This window comes from Tachysurus fulvidraco, chromosome 4 (assembly GCF_022655615.1).
Source record: "Tachysurus fulvidraco isolate hzauxx_2018 chromosome 4, HZAU_PFXX_2.0, whole genome shotgun sequence".
Lineage (NCBI taxonomy): Eukaryota > Metazoa > Chordata > Actinopteri > Siluriformes > Bagridae > Tachysurus > Tachysurus fulvidraco.
This window is the reverse complement of record NC_062521.1, coordinates 26,716,442-26,739,068: the sequence shown is the minus strand read 5'-3', so window position 1 is coordinate 26,739,068 and position 22,627 is coordinate 26,716,442. Positions and strand designations below refer to the sequence as shown.

The 22,627-nt window shown below is 40.0% G+C and overlaps 1 protein-coding gene across 1 annotated transcript; it reads right to left on the bottom strand.

Annotated features, from left to right (window-relative positions):
- Window positions 1-678: 678 nt before the first annotated feature.
- On the bottom strand, window positions 679-13,268 carry tmem184c (transmembrane protein 184C). Its single transcript, XM_027178521.2, has 10 exons — window positions 12,763-13,268; window positions 9,423-9,553; window positions 8,949-8,985; window positions 8,291-8,496; window positions 6,357-6,431; window positions 5,437-5,530; window positions 3,862-3,974; window positions 2,043-2,142; window positions 1,774-1,945; window positions 679-1,168 (listed from the first exon to the last, which is right to left on the bottom strand). Exons 1-10 carry the CDS (start codon window positions 12,877-12,879, stop codon window positions 849-851), a joined length of 1,365 nt encoding a protein of 454 aa, XP_027034322.1. The 5' UTR covers window positions 12,880-13,268; the 3' UTR covers window positions 679-848.
- Between the last annotated feature and the right edge of the window lie 9,359 nt (window positions 13,269-22,627).

The window sequence follows — 22,627 nt, the reverse complement described above, 5'->3', positions numbered from 1 at the left end:
GATAAAACTATGAAAACTCAGATCCAGTAACATCCTTTTAAGCATTTTTCTACCACATCATGTCGTTCTACCACTTTCTCTAGCAAGCAGAGAAAGACCTCTATACGTCCTTTAACCTTGAATGTGCTGCTCTAGTACAGAGACCTAATCTGTAAATGCTACATCTAAACTAAATATTGGCACCTCCGCTTAGTTGTTAGCAACATTAGCCTTGTAGCAAAGACACAAAAAACAAAACAAAAACATTATTCCTTTTCACGTTAGAGCTGTACAAACAGTTCAGGTGTGATTTAAAACAAAACATTAAACAAATCGAGCAAAAACATAAAAGAATAGGAACAGTATATCCTTCTAAGGTATTAGTATTTCAAAATAGGGCATGACAGGAAATGATGCAACTATTATTTGCTTAGAATCTGAGTGAGGAAACAAAAGCTTCATGCATTTGGTGTATATTGTGCCCTTCGTCATAAATACACTGTTCAGCTTTTTGCACCGGTTTTGAGCACTTTGGCACTATGTGTGTGTGTGTGTGTGTGGACAATTCAGTTAACTGATTAACTGCGATTTTAACACTAAGGCCACAGCGTGACTGTGGAACATGTTACGCATGCGTTTCCGCAGAAGGGCCGGCTGTCAATCAAATGTTTTGCAATTTATAAAATATATATATATATATTATATATATTTTAATGATGTGCTTAGTCAAAAAAAAATGTATTGCATTCTTATTAAAAAGAATTAAAACCTGATGGTGAAACAGGCAGACGAACCCCTCCCCACGACCTGTGTGCCCTTTAAACCTGCTGTTCCGTGAATGAGTTACTGGGATAAACGTGAACAGTGTGTTAAGTGATCGTAGCGTAGTGCGTGTGCGCCTGGGTTTGGCGATCCCCGGACAGCACGGTGGGTGTGATGTCGTCCACGTCGTCTACGTCGTCTACGTCTCCCACCCAGGGTGTTGAGCAGAGTTCGGCAGGGGCCGAGCGTGAGTGAGGGGGACGAGTGTGTCCCAGACCCTGATAGAGTCCTGATGGAGACGGAGGAGTGGAGGAAGCCTCTGTGACAGCGGCGTCCTGAGAGCCGGAGGACAACAGCCCTCTGTGTTCATCGTGCTCAGAGTCACCGCTGAAGTAGTTCTTCCTGGGGCGGCCCATAACCGTCCGTCCTGTGGGAGAACAAGCAGACAGTATAATAAATAGAACAGAATTCTGTTAAAACACCTGTCATTTATTTTGTTTTATTCACTCTCTCTCTAACTGTGTTTATTTTGGCTGCTGTTGATTGTAGCTTTTATTGCACTACAGGAACGTGTGTTTTTTCTTTCCTCCCTCCCTTTTTTGCCTGTATTTTGTTATTTTAATTGTCTTTTCAGTGTCTGTCTTACCTTCCCTACCCTCCCTCCCTCCTTCATTCTTTCCTTCCCTCCCACCCTCATTTTTCTTTCTTTCTTTCTTTATTTCTTTCTTTCTTTGTCTCTCTCTCTCTCTCCTTCCTTCATCCCTTCCTCATGTCGGTCAGTTTATTTTGTTCTTCCATTGTCTCACTCTCTTTCCATCCTTCCCTCCCTCCCTAATCTGTCTGTAAGTTTATTTTGTTCTTCTTTCGTCTCTCTTTCTTTCCTTCCTTCCTCATCTGTCTGTCAGTTTATTTTGTTCTTCCATTGTCTCTCTCGCTTTCTTTCCTTCCTTCCCATCCTCCCCCTGTCTTTAATTTGTTCTTCCGTTGTCTCTCTTTCTTTCCGACACTTCCTGAAGCTCATCAGCGACTCACCGACGTTGCGCACTTGCTCAGAGAAGTCGGCCCTGATGTCTGACATGTCCCACATGGCCAGGAAAGAGTCGAAGCACGAGCCTTCCTCTGCTTCCTGTATGTACGGCTTGTAGGTGAAGCTGAAGTGATGAGCAATGGCTGCCAGAAACATCTCCACACAGATGACAAAGTCCTGGATCCAGACCAGAGCACAAGCAGGTTTATTTAAGCAGATGGAATAAAGAGCCAGATGAACAGTTGTGAGTGAACAGTGGTAAGTGGTATAGTACCTGCAGTCCGGTGGCCACAGCCTCCACGCTGTCCCAGTCCCAGGTGTGAGAGTCTGAAATCACTCCAACCTTCACGAGCAACGCAATGAGCACCGCCTGCCTGTGTGTGTGTGTGTGTGTGTGTGTGTGAGAGAGAGAGAAAGCATTATTAGTGTGTTAATACACACAGTTACACAAATAGACAATTTGAGGCAATCACACAGGCTGCACTGATCACCTGTGATCTAGTTAGAGATGCATTAGAGATATCGCAGGCTCGTGTCCTTTAACTAATCCCTAAACCAGGGGCAGTTCTAGGCCTTTTTTTTAGGGTGGCTTCAGCCCCCTGTCTGTAATCTCAGCCACCCTAAAACTGTAAGGATAATTTTTACTTTCATAAATAAACAATAAAAATGACGTTAAAATGCAGGACATGTCGTCGATGGGAAAGAAAATTATTTATCAGTTTGATCCAAGAGCGATTTTTTGTTTTACTTTGCTTTTACACGTGTGTGTTGTAGTCTTTCAAAAGTGCGTCTTCAGCGGTCTGCTTTATTTGAACGGAGAAGCTCAGGTACACGCAGCGTGCACGCGCAGTCAGAGCTGGAGGTGTTTATCTATAACGTTAATCGGCGGAAAGAAGCAAAGACGGCAACCAAAAGCAGTGAAATTCCACTATTCTTATTACCAGAGTTGTCATAAAATATATAATATAGAACTCTTCTTGTTTTAAATTCTCACCGAGGGCTAAAACCCCCTAAAGATGAAATCCTAGAACCGCCCCTGGTTTACTGGTCTGTATTAATGCTGGGCAGTTTTTAACATGTTATTTAACTAATATATATATATTAGTACTGTTTCATTGCCAAATATATTTGTTTTCCAAGCCATTGCTTGAACTACAATTCAGGGAGAGAGAGAGAGAGAGATCGACACATTCATGTCTGACGCTGTTATGATCATCATTATGGAGCAGAACATGATTTAGGTCACATGACTGAAAGTTAATGTTTGGATGAATCTTTACAGTTAGAATAATTATCATGTAGAGTGGAGAAATCACGAGGTCGGTGCCTACACGGAAGCTGGAAGGGAAAGACGAAACCTTCCAACGAACTTCATTTACATTTCAAATAAATTCTCGTGCACTCAAATCCTTCAGGTTCATTCGCTGGCATATTATAAAGCTTGAAATAACACTTGAAATAAGTTCCTAGGTGACAGTAATCTCAGTCCTGTGTCATCTTGTTGCACATTTCACACTGCTCATACTAACCCCTCTTTATAATCTGACGTCTCTCGCTGTACATCATCACATATACAGCACCATGAGCGTTTTACATAACGCAGGGACGTGGTGGCTTAGAGGCTAAGGTGTTGGACTACTGATCAGAAGGTCATGAGTTTGAATCCTAGCGCCACCAAGCTGCCACTCCTTGTCCCCTTAGCAAGGCCCTTAACCCTCAACTGCTCGGTTGTATAAATGAGATAAATATGTAAGGGCATTTGGGTCACATAAATCCTTCTTTTTTTAAGCCTCCGGAGATGATGAACGGCAAGAAAACAAAGGTGAAAAAGACAAGGAAACAAACAAGGAAGGAAGGAAACAAACAAACTAGGACAGAGGGAAAAAAGAAAGAAAGATGGATGGAGGGACAGGCAGACAAGGGAGAGACAGAGAGAGAGAGAGAGAGAGAGAGAGAGACAAAAATGATGAGACCCTGGAGTTAAGAGCAGTGTGAAACGCTCTTGTAGGTGATACCAGATTAATTCCACCACCATTCAGCTCGTACCTGAAGCTACACATTTTCGATGCATGATATAATAAATATTTTCTTACCAGAAGGACACGAACACGACGAGTTTGACGCACAGGAATTTGCCCACCGGTTTGATGGGGCCGAGTTCTTCTCTTAACGTCTTGTAGAACAGCACCAAGCAGTACATGGCAAACTGAGGAAAAACAGTGAAGGCTGTAATATACAGAGTTACTCATACGGAGAACTTACACATAGCTTTAAAGAACCAGCCTGGATGCCATGGAGACCTCGAGCCTTGCTTTATAACAGACTTTGCACGTTAGAGGAGTGAGGTAAGCCGAGGCAAGTCGAGGCAGCGTACTAAGAGGAGCTACTGATTGTTAATATCTGATCACGATATATTACGGACCATTACCAGAAGCGTTTCGGATCACAAACTAGGACCACGTGATGTCACTAGTGTGTCACACTGCTCTGGTGTGATTTTGTCCACTCTTCTTCCAGTCCAAATTTCTGTGACTGTAGTTTGGTTTCTTGGCCATAGCTTTGTTGCCAAGGATTTTCCAGAGGTTTTCTACTGGGTTTAGATCATGACTTTGGGCTGGCCATTTCACCATTTCAATGTTTTTAGCTTTAGTTTTGCTGTGTGACAGCGGGCATTGTCGCGCATGAAAATCTCTGGCTGATTGGGTGATGAACGCAGGGAAGGAACCGCATGTTGGCAATAATAAACATTTGCATTCACTCTGCCATGTAGCAGTATAAGATGTCCGAATCCTGCTGCAGAAAACATCCCCAAACCCCCTCCACCTGCTTACACATTGGGTTCAGTCTTTTCCCAGTATGACGAACGTAATGTTTCCCATCGGACACGAATGATTAAATTTAAACTTGCTTTCATCACTAAAGTGTGAACTTTGGACCAGTTCTCATCAGTCCAACAAAGATTAGTCTAACCTTTTGATTCTTAAAGGTCGAGACACTGTACGACGAGACAGAGCCTTACTCTGTTCACCGGTGAGCAATCCCGGATGCACCGTGGAACCGACTGCACATTGAGACACTCTGCATTATCCTGTCCTCTCTTGCTTATGTCTTTCGTGGACGACCAAGCTTCTTGGGTGTCTTGAATGAGTTTGTGATGTTGTAAAGATGCAATATTCTAGAAATCACAGATTTGGAACTACGAACTTCTCTTGTTATGGCTGAAAGGTTCTATCCCTTTTGGCCTTCATCTGGACACCCTGCTGCCGGAGGGTTTCCGTCACTTTAAAACGACTCACCGTCCTGCGATGTCAGGGGAAAACTGGAACGTTAAGCTGCCAGTTAAATAGGGTTTGTCAGGTGATTAAAGAAATTAGCACCAGGTGCCGGATTAACACCAGTAACTGGGGGGGTAAAGTGTTCTGATAAATATAACATGCTTAAAAAACTGCTCTTTAACTCCTGTTTAGATCATTTTGAATAGGACTAAGAAGTGACCTTGAATTGTAGGTTGTTCTCTATTTTTGATCTAAACTGAGATGACGATGATAATAAGGCTAAAAAAAATATTTGACTTATTCGTGTATTTATTGTGAGTTGAAATTCTCGTGCGCTTTTGCATTGAGGACGGACCCTGGGGAGGAGGGATGATGAATAAAGTGGTTACGTACGAGCTGGGAGAGATTGTTCATGATCACTAAATAGGTCCAGGCGTTTTTGGAGCTGAAGTTGCCTTCATCGTAAACCCCACAAAGCTGACAGATCCTGGAGATAAATAAATAAATATTAGCATGCTAACAGTCCATCATGAGGTTCCTGTAACTTTAGCCTCGGATTTCTGAAGAGGAGAAATGATGACATGGCTGTAAAAAGAGCTATACACTTGTATTTGTGATACTGAGGTATAAAGGAAAGGAGAGGGAGAGAGAAAGACAGAGAGAGACGGAGAGAGCGAGAGAGAGTGAGAGAGACAGAGAGAGTGAGAAAGAGACAGAGAGCGAGAGAGAGAGAGACAGAGTGAGAGAGCGAGAAAGAGAGAGAGAGAGACAGAGAGCAAGAGACAGAGAGAAAGAGACAGAGAGAGCGAGAGAGAGAGTGCGAGAGAGAGAGAGAATGAGAGAGAGACAGAGAGAGCGAGAGAGAGAGAGACAGAGAGAGAGACAGAGAGAGCGAGAGAGAGACAGAGAGAGCGAGAATGAGACAGAGAGAGTGAGAGAGAGACAGAGAGAGCGAGAATGAGACAGAGAGAGTGAGAGAGAGACAGAGAGAGCGAGAATGAGACAGAGAGAGTGAGAGAGAGACAGAGAGAGCGAGAATGAGACAGAGAGAGTGAGAGAGAGACAGAGAGAGCGAGAATGAGACAGAGAGAGTGAGAGAGAGTGAGAGAGAGTGAGAGAGAGTGAGAGAGAGACAGAGAGAGGGAGAGAGAGAGTGCGAGAGAGAGAGAATGAGAGAGAGACAGAGAGAGCGAGAGAGAGACAGAGAGAGCGAGAATGAGACAGAGAGAGCGAGAATGAGACAGAGAGAGCGAGAATGAGACAGAGAGAGCGAGAGAGAGCGAGAGACAGAGAGTATTGGGTGGGTAACTCACAACGCGACGACTGTGGTGACGGGTCTCACTACAGTGTACTGCAGAACACCCAGCTTACATCTCAGCAACATCACCCTGTACACACAGTTACACCAATCACACACTGCACACTTCAACCTCTACCTCATCAGGACTACTAGACTACTCATTAAAAACAAAACAATTCAGGGTGTTGTGGTTTGGTTTTTTTTACAGGAAACTAATCAACGGTGGTTGTTGTGATGAAGCAAAGTCTCAGTCATTTGTAGCATTTTGCCAGACGCCCTTATCCAGAGTCAATTACTGAGGATTAGGGGCCTTGCTCAGGGGCCCTGGGGGTGGGAGCTTGGAGGGCCTGGGATTTGAACTCACAGCCTTCTGATCAGTAGTCCAACACCATAACCACTAAGCTACCACATCCCCCAGCAAACGTTCAGAGATGAGATCTGAGTCATTAAGGTCAAGTCCACGGATGACTGTTCTGAAGAGTAGCACTTATTAAGGATATGAAAATAATCCAAGGTTTTATTTCTACAGAGTACTGGATGCCATCTTACAAGCAAGTACTGTAATAATACTGAGGAGAACTGATCTTCCTCTTCCTCCAGATGATTAAATCACTCACTGAAGAAGAATAGAAGCCTTTGTTTTGATTAATATCATGTTTATGAGTTTGTCCTGAGAGCCCAGTGTTCTTTCAAAAAAGTCCTCTAGAGCAGTGGTCCCCAACCTTTTTTTCACCGCGGTCAATGTTTGATAATTTTACCGCGGCCCGCTGGGGGTGGGGTCTATACAATAATTTAAATTTAATTGTATTTAAACATGCCTTTTTAACTCACCACAACGCTAAATCAATGAGAACTCTAAGCTTGTTTCTTTACAACGAGACGGTTCCATCTGGGGTAACAGGAGACAATGACACCTGAAGTGTGTTGCACTTGTGTGTCCAGTTTATTCCGTTGTTTTGTTTTGGTTGCCATCACTGCAGAAAACCCCGCTTCACACAGATAGCATGTCGGAAATGGCAATAGGGATTTAAGTGCTGTGGTGACAATCTCAGGGTATTCCGCCATGACTTTAATCCAGAACACCGGCAGAGTTTCTAACTTTCTAACGACGTCTGTTTCATGCTCATTTTTGCTAATTTGTGGGTTAAATTTGAGCAAACACAATATAGACGTACACCAATCACTGTTAAACTTCTCTCCACCAAAGCTACAACACCACTGCCGCTTGCAGCCGTTCAGCTCCAGACGTCACCTAAACCCGGCCCGATATCATGATATTTTGCGCATGCGCGGTATTGGTGCGGCTTTAGGTGACGTCTCTCAGCTCACGGTTATTAACCTCTCGTCCACGCAAAGTCGCACAAACCCGAGAGAAATTCACCACAGTAAATGGAAATAATTTAATGTTCCTTGGGTGGCCCGGTACCATTTGGCCCGGGGGTTGGGGACCACTGCTCTAGAGTTCTTCTTTTCTAGAATTTTCTGTATATATGACTCCATTCCGATTGGCGCTACAATGATGTTGAGATGCATCGATTCACGCGGAGTACGATCGAGGGACACGGACACGACTATTACAAAAGGTTCCCCGATGCTCATGAAGACAACTTGATACAGGTTAAGAGCCAGGGGGTGTAAACTTTTGATCAGGATCATTTGTGTAAATGATGTATATTTTGTTTATGAGAGATGTGGTAGCTAAGAGGTTCAGGTGTTAGACTACTGACTCCTGGAAGGTTGCGAGTTTGCGTCCCGGGGCCCACCAAGCTGCCACTGCTGGGCCCCTGAGCAAGGCCCTTAACCCTCAATCACTCTGTATAAAAGGAGATAAAAAAGTGAGTCGTTCTAGTTAACAGCGTCTGCCAAACGGCATAAATGTAATTGTTTAAAGATCTTATTTGTCTCGTTTCGAACGGCTCTACAGAAGCTATATAAAGATTATCTCACTCTCCCATGGGCCAGGGCGGGCAGCAGCAAAGCGGGGGCAGGTGTTTCTGCTGGTCCTGCACCTCCAGCATCTGCACCAGGCTGGGATACTGCTTCTCCAGGTAGTTCATTAGGAAGATCATGAAGTTGTAAATGACGTAGGCTTCATAGCACTCTCTGCACGTGTCCACGTAGATGGCGATGCTCGGGTACTTCAGGGCAATCCACTAGAGTCGGAAAGAGACGCTTGGACATTTTAACACCAGAAATGTCGGGGCTGTTCTTCTAGCATGGACTGAAGCAGAGTTACGGTGATTGTTTTTACATTGGTTTACTGTTTACAGTTTAGAAGTCAACATACTAACACTAATACTTACTTGTCAATAGTCCAAAAAAATATAAATATATAACTACAAATCTTGTATAGCTGCACTACTTCTAGTGTCTTTCCTCTACTTTATATACACTTTGCTTTGTATTTCCTTGAGTTGAACTGAGAAGGCGATTCAGAAAGTAGGAGTTTAGATGATCTTAACCCGACATCACGTACTTCCTGGATGTAAAGCCCTGGATCACAGAGCCAATGGAAAAGACATGCAAACGAACCCCGTAAAACATCTCAGACACGGCACGGTAAGCGAACACGAGGATTCGTAGAGGATAACGAAATAACACTTACGCTATCCAAGCTATATATCGGAACCATCCATAATATCCTGGAAAGAAACAGACAGAAGAGACACGAAGGTGTAACAGATCATTGAAACATGAGCATGAGCTAAAGTAAATATTTCACATTTAATGGCGTTTCGTCGTTTCAAGGGTTGGTGGTTCATTCGGCTGACGCCGAGTCTAATTTGCTGATTTGACTCAGTGACTCGTTCCTGACCCCGTGCAAATCACGCTCGCTAATCGGTACCGAGCGAGATATCTTTAAGACAACGGACAACGTTAATATGATGTTAAACATCCAGGAGTTTTATATAGCAGTGTTAATAATAATATTAACACTGGGTTATGTTGATTCTCAGCATAGGTGTGAGCTTGGGGATTGATTTTATTCAGGGATTTGAAAATCCACACTCGTATCATATCAGATGTACGAACGCTAACTTTTATCAGGCCCAACCCCAACACTTGATGCGATTTTTACCTGATTATAGGTTTCTGTAGCTCGGGCTGAGTGTAGTGCACGAGATGCTGAAGTATCCCCCAAAGTGATATGGGGATCGTCATGAAGACGAAGATGCCTGCGATGAACCAGGCTTTGTTGTGGGTGCCAACCTGTGAGTTGGAAAATAAAAAAATCAGAAAGATCAGAACAGACCATCAGAGAGCATCAAGAATTACCAAGATTTATAGGTTTATGATCAGTATGTGAGCTTCAGCTGTGTTTTATCCACAATGTCGTTCAACCCGACGATAGAGGCGCAGTGGTATTAAGCAGCTGTTTAATCATAGAGTGCGCTGCGGCAGTGCTTTAATCCTTTAGTCTGCCCGCTATTTCACCTCGTCGTCTGTACGCTCTGCTCGCAGATCAGCCTCCGAAGCTTCACATTTCATGCTAACACCATCATCGACATCACCGTGTTCATTATCTCATAGATTATTAACTAGCCAAGAATGAGACCCGGACTTGTATAGACATGCACTTTGTTTTGTGACGTCGAGTCGTGCATTAGGGAAAGTGTGTTCACTGTTTCTATGCCGGAGTTCTCGTGAAGTGGTGAGTGAGAAATAAAACACCAGTCACTAATCACAAGTGCTCCCACAGACCAATCACTGAACACTGGTTAAAAAAACAAAAAACAAAAACACCACTTTCCAATCACTAGTCACCATTATCCCCACTGTCCAATCACTACTTACTACTGACCACACCGTCTAATCACTATTATTCCCAACAATTACTGATCTCTGTCGTTCCCACCAACACATCTCTAATCACCACTGTTCCCATTGACCAATCCACAATCACCACTGTTCCCAACAATGACTAATCACTGCCGTTCCCACCAACCCATCAATAATCACCACTGTTCCCAACAATAATCACCACTGATCCCAACAATGACTAATCACTGCCGTTCCCACCAACCCATCAATAATCACCACTGTTCCCAACAATAATCACCACTGATCCCAACAATGACTAATCACTGCCGTTCCCACCAACCCATCATTAATCACCACTGTTCCCAACAATACTCATCACTGCTGTTCCATGACTTAAGACAATTTCTTCTTTCTCTACATAATTTGAAATATACATCTATATTGTATCACATTGTCTGTATTATCTTGTATAGTCTCTATGGTCCTGTACAGTCTGTATTGCCCTGTACAGTGTACATCATCTTGTATGGTCTGTATTGTCTTGTCTGTATTATTCAATTCAATTTTCAATTCAAGTTTATTTGTATAGCGCTTTTTACAATAGACATTGTCTCAAAGCAGCTTTACAGAACATAAACATAAGTATTATCTTGCATAGTATAGTGTATATTGTCTTGTATAGTCTTGTATAGTCTGTATTGTCTTGTACAGTCTGTATCGTCTTATCTTGTCTTGTATAGTATATATTGTCTTGTATAGTCTTGTATAGTCTGTATCGTCTTGTACAGTCTGTATAATCTTGTCTTGTATAGTCTGTATCATCTTGTACAGTCTGTATAATCAGGTCTTGTATAGTCTGTATAATCTTGTCTTGTATAGTCTGTATCATCTTGTACAGTCTGTATAATCTTGTCTTGTATAGTCTGTATAATCTTGTCTTGTATAGTCTGTATCATCTTGTACAGTCTGTATAATCTTGTCTTGTATAGTCTGTATCGTCTTGTACAGTCTGTATAATCTTGTCTTGTATAGTCTGTATCATCTTGTACAGTCTGTATAATCTGGTCTTGTATAGTCTGTATCGTCTTGTACAGTCTGTATAATCTTGTCTTGTATAGTCTGTATCGTCTTGTACAGTCTGTATAATCTTGTCTTGTATAGTCTGTATCGTCTTGTACAGTCTGTATAATCTTGTCTTGTATAGTCTGTATCATCTTGTACAGTCTGTATAATCTTGTCTTGTATAGTCTGTATCGTCTTGTACAGTCTGTATAATCTTGTCTTGTATAGTCTGTATCGTCTTGTACAGTCTGTATAATCTTGTCTTGTATAGTCTGTATCATCTTGTACAGTCTGTATAATCAGGTCTTGTATAGTCTGTATCGTCTTGTACAGTCTGTATAATCTTGTCTTGTATAGTCTGTATCGTCTTGTACAGTCTGTATAATCTTGTCTTGTATAGTCTGTATCGTCTTGTACAGTCTGTATAATCTGGTCTTGTATAGTCTGTATAATCTTGTCTTGTATAGTCTGTATCATCTTGTACAGTCTGTATAATCTGGTCTTGTATAGTCTGTATCGTCTTGTACAGTCTGTATAATCTTGTCTTGTATAGTCTGTATAATCTTGCCTTGTATAGTCTGTATCATCTTGTACAGTCTGTATAATCTTGTCTTGTATAGTCTGTATCATCTTGTACAGTCTGTATAATCTTGTCTTGTATAGTCTGTATAATCTTGTCTTGTATAGTCTGTATCATCTTGTACAGTCTGTATAATCTTGTCTTGTATAGTCTGTATCGTCTTGTACAGTCTGTATAATCTTGTCTTGTATAGTCTGTATCATCTTGTACAGTCTGTATAATCTGGTCTTGTATAGTCTGTATCGTCTTGTACAGTCTGTATAATCTTGTCTTGTATAGTCTGTATAATCTTGTCTTGTATAGTCTGTATCATCTTGTACAGTCTGTATAATCTTGTCTTGTATAGTCTGTATCGTCTTGTACAGTCTGTATAATCTTGTCTTGTATAGTCTGTATCATCTTGTACAGTCTGTATAATCTGGTCTTGTATAGTCTGTATCGTCTTGTACAGTCTGTATAATCTTGTCTTGTATAGTCTGTATCGTCTTGTACAGTCTGTATAATCTTGTCTTGTATAGTCTGTATCATCTTGTACAGTCTGTATAATCTTGTCTTGTATAGTCTGTATCGTCTTGTACAGTCTGTATAATCTTGTCTTGTATAGTCTGTATCGTCTTGTACAGTCTGTATAATCTTGTCTTGTATAGTCTGTATCATCTTGTACAGTCTGTATAATCAGGTCTTGTATAGTCTGTATAATCTTGTCTTGTATAGTCTGTATCGTCTTGTCATGTATAGTCTGTATCGTCTTCTATAGTATTATTTATATCTGTAGTTTTGAGAGTCCCAAACAGCTGGAACCAAATTCCTTGTGTGTGTCAACATCAACACACCTGGCCAACAAAAATAATTCTGATTCTGATTCTTTCCCCTGAAGACATGCGAAGACAAGTGACAATAAAAACACAACACAAACCAACAAATGAACACCATAATCGCCGAACACATGTCAGACACTTCAGGATAAACAAGTGTGTGTTTGAGGGTGTTGTTGTGCTTTAATAATGAATCAGACCTCTGATTTCTGCAGCTCCCATATGCACAGAGGAAGAACCACCAGCAGGAGCAGGATGTAGAGAAGCACCACCAGAGGTCTGATCCACCTCCTCCAGTTTCCACAAGTGCACGGCATCTTCTTCCTTTTCCTCCTCTTCTTCTTCCTCACATTCAGCTAAACAGCTGTGATAAAGATTCTAAACAGCGTGCACGAGCAGCTCGTTGGGAAATCTCACGTGAGGAACAATGAACCCTAATCAGCTGATTCATTGTAAACAAACACGGCTCGTGGGACCTTAGCACTCATGCTAGCTCTCAAAAACACCCAGCTTTAAACTCAATATCTCCTCAGACGGATTGGTTCTGACTCCGTAATTGTGCCGCAAACAAAGATTAACACCGTAACGGCGTATTTGGAGCTTTACGGCACTGAATTACAGCAAACATCCTTCCCAGATGATAGGACAGAAGTTTAGGTAAACAACGTAACCGTGAACTTCCTGTTAGGCGTCAGTCAAGGTTGCCAGGTCTGTCTAAACCGCCCAGTCAACCTTATAAGAAAGAATACAAACAAGTAAAAAAATAATAAAGAACTTTTGAAGGTTTTAACTATATATATATATATATATATATATATATATATATATATATATATATATATATATATATATATATATATATAAGGAGATATCAAGGATTTTGTTTTATTTAATTTGATGTTTCCAAACTAATATATATATATATATATATATATATATATATATATATATATATATATATATATATATATATATATATATATATAGTGTATAATGGGAAGTCAAACACAGCGTATTATGTTACAAAGAAACAGAATATTATAACCGTCCTGTGTCGTGAAAAAAAATCCTGTTTAATTTTTACGGATCTGGCACCATTGTCTTGTTTTTAGCAAACAAATCCCACCTCTTGCCTGCCGATTGGTTAGTTGGTTAGTGAAAACTGGATACACAAAATACATCTTTAAGATACAGATACAATTGAAATACAGGGTTCTGTGATCAATTTGGAACAAAGTGTTGTGTATAAACGCCGTGATGTGTTTTAGATCAAGGCTCGTTTCTGTATAATCACGGCCAAGTGTCTCAAATTACCAGCCAATCGTAGAGCGAAGCAGATAGTTTTGACCAATGACAAGGAAGGAGGCGGGAATTAATTTAGCTAAAATCGTCAACAATTAGTGCACAGCTGACAGACAGCAGACAGAAAGTTAAACAAATACATTAATTGTAAGATAGATAGATAGATAGATAGATAGATAGATAGATAGATAGATAGATAGATAGATAGATAGATAGATAGATAGATAGATAGATAAAAATACAGACAGACAGACAGACAGACAGATAAATAAATTAAAATACATACAGATAGATAGATAGATAGAAAGATAGATAGATAGATAGATAGATAGATAGATAGATAGATAGATAGATAAACAAATTAAAATACAGACAGACAGACAGACAGACAGACAGACAGACAGACAGATAGATAGATAGATAGATAGATAGATAGATAGATAGATAGATGTGTTGTACAGTATGCATGTGTGCCACATAACAGTAATGAGATAAAGAAGTAAAAGTGGATAAAGAAAGATAGATCTAAAGACCCAAAGACTTCATCATTTCTCTAAATTTCACCACAAAGTCTAGAAGACAATAACAAAAACACACAGATTTATGAACAGAGGGAAAGATGTGAGAATGCGTGTCACTAAATCTCCACAAGATGGCAGTGTGGACTCACAATTACACCGTGAATCTCAGCACCTTCTCTATATCTTCTTTTCATCACCATCTGAAAAATCTGTCGTCTTTTAATTAAGGAATAAATGAATGTACTGTTGAGAAATGAAGGAAAATAACAGATTTATTTATTTATTTATTTATTTATTTATCTATTTATTTATTTATTTGATCATTTTGTATATATTTATTTCAGTTCGAAAGTTTTTTTTTAATTCCACAGTTTATTTACACATAATATTTTTTAAAAAATCCATTTATTTCTATTTCTGTTTCATTTCTTTGCATTTCATTTCTTTACATGTTTTTTTTAATTGTTATTAATTTTCATTTATCCACATTCTTTTTAATTTATCTTTACTAACCATTCATTTCCTTTCAGGAATCATTTATTTCACATAAAAAAATGACTTAAATTCTTCAAGTATTTCGTGATGTCAAGTCTCTCGAAACATATCTGTTTTGACCGTCTTCAGTGGCCCCACAAGTGCTGAACTTAATCTCATCTATAATTCCATTTTAATCCTAATCGAAGTCTTTAACAGTTAACGAGAAAGTTGAGTTAAGAAGTTACATGAAGACAGATTTATTATTAATTCTGGTTCTCGCTCCAGAATGATAACAATACACACTATTCCTAGTAGTTCTTAATGTTTAAAGGTATTTTTTTTTTCAGCTCAGCAGCACATTAAATAACCATCCATGAGTTGAATTATGTAGCGTACAGCTTTACTACCTAAATATGACCTTTTCATTCTCCTGGGCATTTATTTATTTATTTATTTATTTATTTATTTATTTATTTATTTATGGACCGACATATTCCTTAATGTAAATGATTTTTCTATCAAATCGAAATAAAATCCTCACATGTAAATTTATTTTCACATGATCTTTTGCAAAATTTTCTTTTACAAAAATCCCACTATTTATTTATTTATTTATTTATTTATTTATTTATTTATTTACATGTGTGATTTATTTTCCCAATTAATTTCTTAAAAAAAAATTATATCTACAAAAACGTAAATCCCCACCCAGCATTTTATGTCACTATTTTTATTTTCACATGAGGTTTGTCTACAATTATTTTTTTCCCCCACATAAAGTGGACCAACACAAGGATAATTTTCCTATAAATTCTTCTCTTTTTCCACAATTAATTTATTTCCACATGATTTTTTTTACACATTGATTGATATTCACAATATTTTTTCCCACAATTTATTTTTTTTCCTTGAATTTTTTCACAACAATTTATTTTTTTCCTAAAATTATATGTGAATAAACATATAATTTTATTTTTTACAATTTATTTATTTCAGTGTGTGACTTCCAAAATTTTATTTCCACATGATTTTTCTTTTACAAACATATTTATATCCAGACGCTTTTTGTAAAATCGAATTACAGTCAGACTTTTTTTTTCACAATGGATTTATTTCCACATAAATTCGGCTGACACGAAACTGGATGTACGTTAGGTTCAGATAAAATACAAATATGAATCGTCTTGTTGTTTTAGCAAATAGTTCTGAACACAATTTCAAGCATAAAATTTTCTATACAGTCTGAACAACCTCTAGAGTAAAGAATGAAACACTTAGAGAAGTGAAAATAATTAACAGTGAATGTTTCTTTCTTATAGTTTCCAATATTTTCCTATAAAAGCACAATCGACACATAATACTTTTTATCCATTTATAGTTACTTCTACAGGACAATCTCCTTGTTCTCACTTATGTTACCGCAGCTCTAAGCTGTAAGATGTCCTCTATTAATATCCTCACTGCAAAACAAAAACATTTCATGTTACGGGGAAACCTAGAAAGTTCTCCGTCGTGGAGTTTTGCCCGTGTTGGAAAACATAAATCTGTGGCTTTACATCTAACTGTTAGAAAGCGCCATGGACTGTCGACTCCTCCTAACTAATTCAGTGTCGCTACGGTATCATTTATCAGCGAGCAAACATGCAGCTTCCCCTGAACCTGACCCACGTAATCTGCCAGCTGATATTTCAAATCCTAATCACTTTAAGCAAACTGATGTAATCGGCTTGTCCGCCGTTTCTGTTATTAGGTCTGTCTTTTCTCCACGAGTCTGATTTGATGACCTCAGAGAGCTCGTAACACGTCTGCTTTACTGCTCCGTTCTAATCCGTCTCGATTACCTCTGTTACCCCGCGAATGGCAATCAAGTCTTTAATGGTGTTTTATGTGGGGAAGAGTTGATTTTTTTTGGAAGCCGGGGCAGGCCGTAAAAGCTGAACACCAGGCATATTTTTCCTTTTCTCCCTCACTATTGTTGTTTTTCCTGGGAAGCTGGGGGATTAGCGCTAGCTCACATCTCTGCTAGCAATTAGTTCTGCCACTTCCTAACATACTGCAGATCAGATTTTATACTCAAACAGAAGAAGGGCTGCTGGGATAGCACTGCGGTTGTCTAGACTATCTAAACGATCAGATTCTGATTGCATGGCGGCATGTTTTAACTTTTTCATATTGTGTCGTTGCTCGGTTATTACACTGCCCCCGAGTCTCACGAACGACCGGCTCTGGTGGGACAGCTTGTGCATGAATATTGAATCGATCCTTTTGGCTTATATAAATTAGACATGACTCTTGCCACAGCCATTTCAAGCACAGTACTGAATGGCTGCGAGCGATTGCTGTGCAAAATGGCACAAGTGGTGCTGCCATGTTAGGGCAGGGACAGACAAACAGCTGCTCTGTCTGAGAAATCAGGAAACATATTTAAAGATTAAGCACAAAGATTTTTTCAGGTCTGTAATTAATCCCTTGTGAGACATACAGGATTCAACCAAGGCCTCTGTGAGTGAAAAATAAATGAGATGGCTGATAAAACACATTTATGGCTGAAGCTTTGTTCGTGTTATTATTTGTTTGCTCTGTAAATAGACATCTTGAATGATTTTTTTTTTTATCTGACCTATAATAAGCTTCAGGAAAATATTAATTAGTTTTTTTTTCTTTAACTTTAATGGGATTTAGCTTTATGGCATCCAATAAACATCTTTGCTTCGGTAACGGAAATGTTTCCAGGAGTCCGTGAGGTTTAAACTAGATACGTGTCATGACGCGGGGTAAGGAAGCGGACCCAAACGCAGGATAGCAAAACAAACAGGGTTTAATAACAAAGGGAACACGAAACATGACACGGACCAAAGACAGGACAGGACAACAGTAGATTCCGCGCTGCACACTTAAATACAAAAGACAATCAGATACAATTAGGAACGGGTGTAGAAACGGGGCGGAACAGACGAGGGCAGGGCAGACATGTGGCGAGGAACATAAACAAACAAGTGCACGTGGTTAAAGTCTGGGCTGAGTCAGGACAATACGGATCAATGATAAATCCATCCGCTTGCAGTAAGCACTTGATTCTTGGGTTGGGGTGGATCTGGAGCCTAAAACTGAGTGTGAAGCAGGAATACTCAGCGGATGGTCTTCCTGAAGGTCACCAAGCACATTCTCATTTATAACGAGAGAGAAAAATAAAACAGCAAGTGATATGTTTTTGAGAGGTGGAAGTAGGTAAGAACTGGAGAACCCTGAAGAAACCATCACAGTGACAAAAAACTGCAGGAGCTGTGAAGTGACAATGCTACCAACATGATGTTTCAAAAATATATCCAAAGAAAATAAGCAGAATCTCCTCAATTGGGTTTATTCCCACTGACTTTGTAGGTCTCCTCAGTCAGTTACAGCTATCAACTGGGGTGGATGAAGCAAACACGTGCTTCCTGTGAGATCGTTTTTATAATACAGCTCATGCTGCGTCATAGGGAATGAATTCCAGTCTTTTCTGGATAAACAAGTCACTGTCGGAATTAAAACTAGCAATTTCTCAATGATAAGTGGAGGTTGTGCCATTCAGGGACCAAAATTCTTGTATCTGGGATACTGCCTAATGTTATATAAATAACATTGAATGCCAAAGGTCTCTTAGGAGACTTTCATACTGGCAGTTTAGTCTGAAACAATGAACGGTTTGCATGAAATAATGGTAATAAGAATCAGCACAGTATAGAACCTGAGATTTCCTGTCGGAGGTGGTGTGAGATCGGTTGTACTGGAAGAACCAACTCATACTCTGGTCTGCACTCCTTCAGGAAGAAAAGTGACCTACGCATGTCTTTTAGCCGATGACATCATAGTTTCCACATCATGGAAGAGGTACTGTACTTTACTTCACATAATGTAATAAAAGTAATAAAAAACTGATAAGTTTCATGCATTTTGTCATTCGTAGCTAAATGCACTGCTGAAACCAGACCAACGCTATGGTGCAAACGATCGCACTCAGATTTGGACCTGAGCAAGCGTGCGAGTGTGAAAACCTCGCTACCTCAGAGCTCCTAGCACTGCTCGACTGGTCCCATCTCTCATGGTAGGAGGTAGTAATACAGCAACACTCAAGGATAGAGCAAGTCTGTTCTGGCGCCGAGGTCCCGGAGATGTCTGAACAGTCACTGGACATCTGAAAAGTTTTAGATTGATGGTATACTAAGTCTGTACAAGTCCTAGTGAAGCTGTGTTAATGTATTCATCGATATACACTTAAGAGCACTTTTGTACGTTGTTCTAGATAAGGACGTCTGCCAAATGCCGTAAATTCAATTTAATTCAAATTTATTTGTACAGTGCTGTTTGTTTATTTGTTGTTTATTTGAATGTCCAAGATCCTTATGAAGCAGAATCCAACTGAAGCTGGTACAATCCCTAGATGCCTCAGGAGCCTCACAGGTTTGGCTTCCTCTCACTAAAGGACTGAACAATCTTCTGAAAACAACTGGAGCTGGTTGCCTCGGGATTGGTAGAAAAAAGAGAGGCCTCCATGGTCTCAAAGCAGCTTTACAGAACATAAGAAATATATACAAAAAGTTTAATACTATACAAAGATTAGTATAATACAAAAGTTTAAGATTAATATTAGACTTATATTTAAACGTGTTTGTATTTATCCGGGGGCACGGTGGCTTAATGGTTAGCACGATTCCTGCCTCCGCCTTGTGTGTGTGTGGAGTTTGCATGTTCTCCCCGTGCCTCGGGGGTTTCCTCTGGGTACTCCAGTCTCCTCCCCCGGTCCAAAGACATGCATGGTAGGTTGATTGGCATCTCTAGAAAATTGTCCGTAGTGTGTGATTGTGTGAGCGAATGAGAGTGTGTGTGCCCTGAGATAGGTTGGCACTCCGTCCAGGGTGTATCCTGCCTTGATGCCCGATGACGCCTGAGATAAACACAGGCTCCCCGTGACCCGAGATAGTTCGGATAAGCGGTAGAAAAAGAATGAATGAATAAATGGATGTATTTATCCATAATGAACAAGCCCAAGGTGACTGAGGTGACTAAAAACTCCCTAAGATGGAAGAGGAAGAAACCTTGAGAGGAACCAGACTCAAATTGAACCTCATTCTCATTTATGTGACACTGGAGGGTGTGATTATAAACTGTTATAAACAACAGAGAGTGTTATTATGAATAATGTCCTTTCTACAGTCTGACAATTGTGTATTGATTCTGAGGTTGTTGTCCTCAAAGACTGCATTGAGTTGGTATCTTCTCTTCGAATGTTTCAGATCCTCATGAAGCAGAATCCAACTGGAGCTTGTACATCTCTGGATGCTGTTCATGAGATTAACAAGGAACTAGATAATAATGTGCATCTACTAGGGGCACAAGGATATACTGTAGGATGTATTATGGGAATGCCTGGCTAAAGAGATATGTCTTTAATGAACATTTAAACTGGAAGAGTTCTGAGCCCCGAACACTGTCAGGAAGTCTGTTCCACAGTTTAGGCTTTGGGCCTGACGTTGATAGATTTTGATAATCTGGGAACTACTGTACCAGAAGACCAGGGTTTTGTGTTTGCGAAAAGTGTGACGGATTGAAGAGCGTAACGGAAGACTGGTTACTGTAGATACATGGGTCCTAAACCATTATAGGTAGCCAGTGTAGAGATGATAAAATAGGGGTTATATGATTATATTTTCTTGTCCTGGTAAGAACTTTGGCAGCTGCATTTTGGACTCACTGTAGCCTGTTTATTGAAGATGCAGAACAAACACCTAGTAATGCATTACGATAGTCCAGTCTGGAGGTCATGAACGCATGAACTAGCTTCTCAGCATCGAGACAAGTTGCCATCTAATATAACACCCAGGTGTTTCGTTGTCAAGCTAGAAGTCACAGTACATCCCTCAAAATAGAAGTTGAATTGTGAGAGCTTCTGTGTACTGTTTTTTGGGCCGATCTGAAATATTTCTGTTGGTACAATCAGTAATATTTCTGTCTTATCGGAATTTAACAATAGGAAATTGGAGGTCATTCAGTCTTTAATATCTTTAACGCACTCGGTTACCATAGACAATTTAGAAATTGTATCTGGTTTTGATGAGATATATAACTGGGTATCATCAGCATAACAACATGGAAACTAATCCCATGCCTTCTAATGATATTTCCCAAGTGAAGCATATATACTGAGAAAAACAGCAGTCCTTAAACTGATCCTTTAGGGACTCTCCATGTAAATCTACAAAATGGTAACGATCAGACAGGTGGGAACTAAACCAACTTAATGCCTGTCCCTGGATGTCTGTGAAATTTTGTAAGCGGTCTAGAAGAATGTCATGATCTATAATGTCAACTGAATCAATAAGATCAAGTACAACTAATAATGAGATGCAGTCTTGGTCCGAAGCTAAGAAAAAGTAATTTGTGACAGTTTCTGTGCTATGACTGGGTCTGAAACCTGACTGAATTTCTTCAAAGATATTGTTCTCCTGCATGACTGAGCAGAAACAACCTAATCATTTGGACATAAATGGGGGGTTTGAAATGGGTCTGTAATTTGCTAATTTGTTAGGATCTAAATTAGGTTTTAGGACCATTACAAAATGAGCATGAACCGAAACCCAGAACCCTGTCCAAGAAATCAAACTGGAACTGGAGCCTTTTCACCAGACATCAGTGCCTGATCTCAATAATGCTCTTGTAGTTGAATGATCACAATCCACACAGCCAAGCTCCAAAATTTGGAAAAGTGGAGTTATTTTAACAGAAAAATGGGACTAAATCTGGAATGGGAGAATTGCATATGGGTCTACAGATCAGGTGTCTACATTGTAATTAGATTTCTGTGCAGGGGGGCACGGTGGCCTAGTGGTTAGCACGTTCGCTTCACACCTCCAGGGTCGAGGTTCGATTCCCACCTCCGCCTTGTGTGTGTGGAGTTTGCATGTTCTCCCCATGCCTCGGGGGTTTCCTCCGGGTGCTCGGGTTTCCTCCCCAGTCCAAAGACATGCATGGTAGGTTGATTGGCATCTCTGGGACGTCCGTAGTGTGTGAGTGAATGAGAGTATGTGTGTGCCCTGTGATGGGTTGGCACTCCGTCCAGGGTGTATCCTGCCTTGATGCCGGATGACCCTGTGACCCGAGGTAGTTCGGATAAGCGGTAGAAAATGAGTGAGTGAGAGAGATTTCTGTGCATCCTGGTGCCCTGAATATAACTAGACATGAGGGAAAATGGTGCTGACAGCCTGGAGGTAGGTGAGGCATAATTGTGAAAACACAAATACTATTCTATCATTAATATCTTTAGTCACTGTATCTTGTAACTGAAACAGCCAAATCTAAAACAACAAAACAAAATCAAAACAATAAGTTCAACTAAATTAATCACACACACACGCAGGATAAATAAGCTCAATAACAATCACTAGCACGATTTTAAAATGATTCAGCAAATATCCAAATTCTTCATAAGGACCGTGCTGATTGTGAACATGTGGACATGATTAGAAGTTCAGGGAACCGGAATGTTATGTGGAACGTGATGGATCATGTGGTTTATTGTTTGGATGAGGATTCTGAAAAAATGAGTTTGTTTTTGTCTTCGGTCATCTGATGGTAACGACGAGTTAGAAGTTATTTCTGTTCTTTATTTTCTTCCTTCCAATTGTTATCACAATCGAAATTTCGGATCGAGTCCGTTAGCATGCTATTTAGATGGCAAATAGTGTAAGATTTCTATATAAATAAAGCTGCGGTAATGGGAAATCCTAGC